This window comes from Echinops telfairi, unplaced genomic scaffold, assembly GCF_000313985.2.
Source record: "Echinops telfairi isolate 266 unplaced genomic scaffold, ASM31398v2 ScPeMD7_3533;HRSCAF=4204_0, whole genome shotgun sequence".
Taxonomy (NCBI): Eukaryota; Metazoa; Chordata; class Mammalia; order Afrosoricida; family Tenrecidae; genus Echinops; species Echinops telfairi.
The window spans coordinates 24,518,906-24,524,325 of NW_022107431.1; the positions used below are offsets into that span (position 1 = coordinate 24,518,906).

The 5,420-nt window shown below is 42.9% G+C and overlaps 1 protein-coding gene across 1 annotated transcript in view; it reads right to left on the reverse strand.

Annotated features, from left to right (window-relative positions):
- The window catches only part of UTRN (utrophin), a 619,010-nt gene that overhangs the window by 123,174 nt on the left and 490,416 nt on the right, over window positions 1-5,420 (reverse strand). Inside the window, exon 54 of the mRNA XM_045294578.1 lies at window positions 1,634-1,902. Coding sequence (XP_045150513.1) covers window positions 1,634-1,902 — 269 coding nt within the window. The remainder of the gene's footprint in view (window positions 1-1,633; window positions 1,903-5,420) is intronic.

The window sequence follows — 5,420 nt, forward strand, 5'->3', positions numbered from 1 at the left end:
TACACAAGAAAACCAGAGGCATCTGCCAGCAGCAAAGCTGTTGATTGGCTGCCTGTTGGCAGAGGCAGCTCCTCAACCCTCTCCTGCCTGAAGATATCTATTCTGCAAATAAGAGTGACTCAGGATTGCCTAATTACCCCAAGGCTTTTGCTTGCTAGTTGCTCTGACTTGCTTATGACTACTTGACAACATCCAATGCCTTTTCACCTGCTTATACTTTTAAGGAACAAAATATATAAGTTAAGGTCCTGAGCTTGTGCTTGTGGTTGTTGGTATGAACTCCACTGTGGGCCACTGTGCACTGTGAAGAAAGGTCTGGTGACCTGCTTCCACCAGACGATGGCCCAGCAAACCGACAGAGCAGTTCTACTCTATGGACACACGGGGGTTAGCTTGAGCTGGAAGCAGCTCAGGGGCAATGAGCTTGGTTGGTTTCTGTGGCTTGCTTGTTTAAGTATCTTCAGTGGAATTCAAGGTATACTTTAAAGCACAAATAAAACACGTTCAACTTTGGATCCATTTTATTTAAATTACAGAGACTTGTGCTATTGTTTTCTTTTTTTCCTAATAAAATCTTAAAATACTTTAATCCACAGTTTATTCTTTCCTCTTAAACTATTAACTGTGTTTTTCCTAGCTTTCCACTTAAGCAGGTATCTGAACAAAAGGTATTTCTCAATTGAAAGAAGAGGCATGCAATTCCTTTAATCAAAGGGGATTAACAACTCCCAAATGTAAGCCTTTAATAATCCTAGATACAACACTTTTATCCTCTACTCTAAATGGAGAACTTCTTCTTCAAATGGGCAAATGTCTGCTCTAACTCAAGGCACTGTGGAATTTCAATAGTCAACTTTTTATAAACCACTGATTTAAATTTTTTCAGTTTGCAAACCATTTATTACAAAATGGAAGAAACATAACTTCCAAAGAAGCTGTGCTGAAAGATTTTGTTTCCAGTTGGTAAGTTTAAACCCAGATCCATCCATGGAAATAGTTTTTAAGTCATTATTGCTGTAAGGAAAATCCTACTAAATTCATAATGTAGTTGGAAACTTAACTCATGCATATTCACATTGAAAGGGGGCAGAAATCAGTATTCTTTCAGCAATAAAACCACAAAACATCACTTTTCAAACTGAACATAAGTAGTTCATCAAGGCTATGTTTAATTACATTCATAGGAAAGAGGTCTTCGTGATGAAAAAAAGCATGGGGGGAAAAAATCATGCCAACTCTACAACTTATCAGTCGTGTGGGCTACAGCATTTATAAAACAGGCAAGGAAATGAAGAAGGGAGAGGGGTGGTTTGGAGATTAAAGGGAACTTTTAAATGTGTTTAAAAAGCAGGTCTATTACAATTCTTAGGGATGCATGGTTGGGTGAATACAGGTATAAGAAAAAGGGAAGGAAACGATTGTAAACATCACCTAGGTGATTATATTGGGAGAGTATGGAAGCCTCTTTTGTGCCAGGGAATGTTCTACCTCCTGTGTTGGAAGGAGTTGCAAAGACACTAGCTTTATAACAATCTCCTACTACAATGTGGAGATTTCCTGGCTTTCGTGATTTGTGATGTACATAAGAATAAAACCTTGGCTGAAGTCCTTTCTCGAAGGGGGTGATGCTAACCATGGTTTTCTCAATGTGCTCCTGGAGCGAGTCAATGAGCAAGTCTCCCACGGGCTTCCAGCCATTCCGCACTGCCTCCGCCTCCTTCAGGTCTGCGTCCAGGTCATCCATAGCTCCCTGCAGGTCGCGGAGCTTCTCCAGCGCCTTGTCGACTTGCTTCTGCCAATTGTTCGTAACCGCATTGAGACTTTCCCATTTCTCTTTGACTTCAGAAGACTGTTTGCGCATGGCTTTGGCAATCTTTTGGGCTCTCTCTTCAGGGGTCAATTCTGTGATTTAGAAAAACAAAACAAAACAAAAAAGACTAGTTTGTATGCTTCAGGAGCTCTGCACTCTTTATAGCCAACAAGGAATACCACCTTTTGAATGCTTGCTAGCAGTGCACTCAAAGACTTCGAGGAGGACCCAGTTACACTGGCCAGGGTAGGAAAAATTCCTTACTCTGCTACCAACGTCCTGCTACACTTAGTTATGCACACAGGAGGAAAAGAAAAGAGCTGCTTAGATTAATACATGGTCCTGAGTTTTGATGATTTAAAATTTTTAATCTATAGCGAATCCTGAAATATAACAAGGTAACGATATAAAACCATTTTTGTTTAACATAAATTCAGTTAATAAAATCCAAAGACAGTTTTTCATTTCTTGGTCCTCAAGAGAAATGGGAAGCATAATTACGAGAGAATAGCTGTGAGTTATGAAGAAAAACTCTCAAAAAGAAGATTAATTTATCTTATTATCCTTTTTTATACTCAAAATATATCTGAAGGGAAACAGTGCACCGGGGCTACTTCATCATGTCTGCACCTGTTGGGCAGTTCTCCTCACAGGAAGGGCATTTTCAGCAGTCTTGGAAGGGCAATGCAGGCACAGCACTTCGGTTGGGAGGATCGCAAGATTTTGAGCACTATTTGAAAGACATAATGGAGAGTCAAGGCACCCAAAATGTCTGAAATAGAGTTATACTTGTGAGCAGACAAGGGAGGCATTACCCAAGGCCAGGTCACAGGACAAGCGCAGGAGGATAAGCATCAAAGAAAAACAAAGGATGCAGATGAGAATCGAAGTCAAGTGCCAAGTGAAGGGTCAGAACCCGAGGAGAAGCAGGTGGGCAGACAAGGTCAGAGAAATGGTTTAAGTGGACCCAGAACAGGCACTCAAAGTAGACCAGCCACCTGCTCCCAGAACCTCACTACCACCTGCCCCTGAGGGTGTATCTTTCCCTACCTAACAGGTTTCACAGCTGACTTCTTTCTCTCCACTGAAGAAGAGAGGTGATTCAGAGATACACAACCAAGTGAAATAAATGTCAATTAACCTGAAAGAAAGCTTTCTCTTGCGATAATGACACATCTTTTGGTGTACATCGCATTAGCTATTTCCACTTCCCCTCTGAATCATGCCTTGAACAAGATGAACCGAAATGAAATCCACTCTCCTAACCCTAACTTCCACACCGACAAACAGAACAGAGCAAACCGACTCACTACCATCGAGTTCATGCTGACCCAGGGCAGCGCTAGAGGGCCGGGTGGAACCACCTTGCGGGCTTCTGAGACTGCAACTCTTCACGGGAGTAGAAAGCCACATCTTTTCCCAGCAGAGCGACTGGTGGCTGCAAACTGCCAACCTTGCAGTTAGCAGCCCAACGTGAAGCCACTACACTGTAATTTGCATAACCCACAGACATTTGCCGCCCAATACAAGTCTATTTAGATAGTATTTGAAAGTCAAGTTAAAAGGGCAGGCAGAACGTGTAATATTTGTGTCAACATTTACTTTCCAGGATCTTCTAGGCTTCATTATTTAGACCTCAAGACAGCTTCCCTGTAATCAACCTCTGGAAACCAGGTGGACCAGGAAAAGCCCAAGAATCACACAAGCGATTATTGTGAGGGGCTCTTTCGGTGTGGTGAGGTGACAGGCACGCAAGTTCCCACCCCTTGGCAAAGGACTTGAGTAAGAGAAGAAAAGCACGGGGATCAGTCAGAGGCCACATGCCGCAGTAGAAGACACAGAGGGAAACAAATTAATTAGAGAACTCAGTTCAAGAAATGGCTACGCTGGGAGGCAGGGCGGTATAGCCGCCAGGGAAAGAAGCCCAGGAGCCTGTTGACGTCTCCAAGGCTTCCAAGGCACCTGGAGTCAAGACCTCAAAGTTTCCACAAAAAGAGAACAACAACTTTCCATTGAAAATGGTCTTAGAAATGCACACCTTATTTATAGTCATATACCTTGTTATAAGAGGAAGCTTGCTGTATGCCTGAAATGGGCTAGAGATGGGCTTGATAATGTTTGCTAGCGACACCTGCGTTTGCTAATAAGTCACCTGGCTTCTCAAAGATATATTTTAAGCACTATTGTTTAAAAGAAAAAGGAAAAAACTGCAGTACTCCCTGCAGAATAGACAAGTGAACGATGATGGTTTTCCTCGGGTGAACTTAAGACTCTTTTTGAGTCAGGCATTAAAACCTGGCACCAAGACACGCAACTGCTTTGTCCTGGGACAAAGCACAGTGCGCTGCTTGTGACTTCTTTTGTCTGCACATGATGTCAGTAACATCTTTTGAGGGAGAGTCCTCCTTTTGTAGTATTTATTATATAATCCCCACACAAGCAGCTAATTCAGAAGACAGGCTATGCGTTTCAATCTCCCCATCTGTTTGCCAGAAAGGAAACATATTCACGGATCACGGAGTCAGGAGAAGAGGGCTTCCAACTGCAGCCACCACCCAATTAAAGGCTGCTCACTGAGAACAGAGAGAAGTGCAAAACAAGATAAAAACTGCGCAGGACGTATCACGGGGAGCTACATGGGAAATAACACTTTGGGAAAAGAAAACGACCTATCAGAACACCAAAAGAGCAGAGCAGAGCAGATGAGAGCTCTTTAGGGAACCCGGATCACTTAAAACAACTCTCATAATAATGGGAATATTTAAGGGCAAAGTTTTCTTCAAGTTTCCAGAAGAGAGATTTTGTGGCAAATTCTAAGACCCACATGTAGCAGTGGGGAGTCTCCTTGACCTATTATTCTGAACTCCAGTGACCTATTCAAAACTGATGCCCTTTATCAAATGAAGTCCCACCTGTATAGAGTTTTATTTAGTTGATCAAGGGGTGAGAGTAGGCATGGATATGTCAGAAGACATGTGATGTGTGATTATAATGCGCTGCCTGGAGGGAGCATGGTAAGCCCAGGGGCAAAGAATGTGAATTCTCAGGTCCCTGCTGCTGGAGCTCACAGAGCATTGCCCTCCCAGTGGACTTGGTGCTACCTCTTGAAAGGTGGTTTGAACCAATCAGCTGCTCTTTTCTTAAGGATTTTGAAAAATGGAACCCCATTACCATGGAGTCAGTTCCAAAGCACAGTGACCCATCATAGGCTTTTCAAGGCTCCGAATCTTTATGGGAACATCTGGTCGGTTGGAACTGCTGACGCAGTGGTTAGCAGCCCCAGGGCCTAACTAATATCGTCCCTGGGCTCCTTTAGAAGCTCCCTGGAGTGAGACAAGGGAAGAATAAGTGATCTAAAATTGATGGTGAGGAGGGCATAGGATGCTTGGGCGGGCTCAATGAAGGGCAGTGTAGCCAAGAGGAATTTCCAAAACCTGAATGAAGGCTGAACATGCTAGTAGGATGGGAGGTCAGTAAAAGGAAATAGAGGAAAGAACTCAGAGTCACAGGACATTTACAGAGGTCTAAATTCAGGCATGTATATATGTAAACACATTTTTATACAGTGGCAGGGGAATAGAGCTATGTACATATATTTATTTATAAAGTA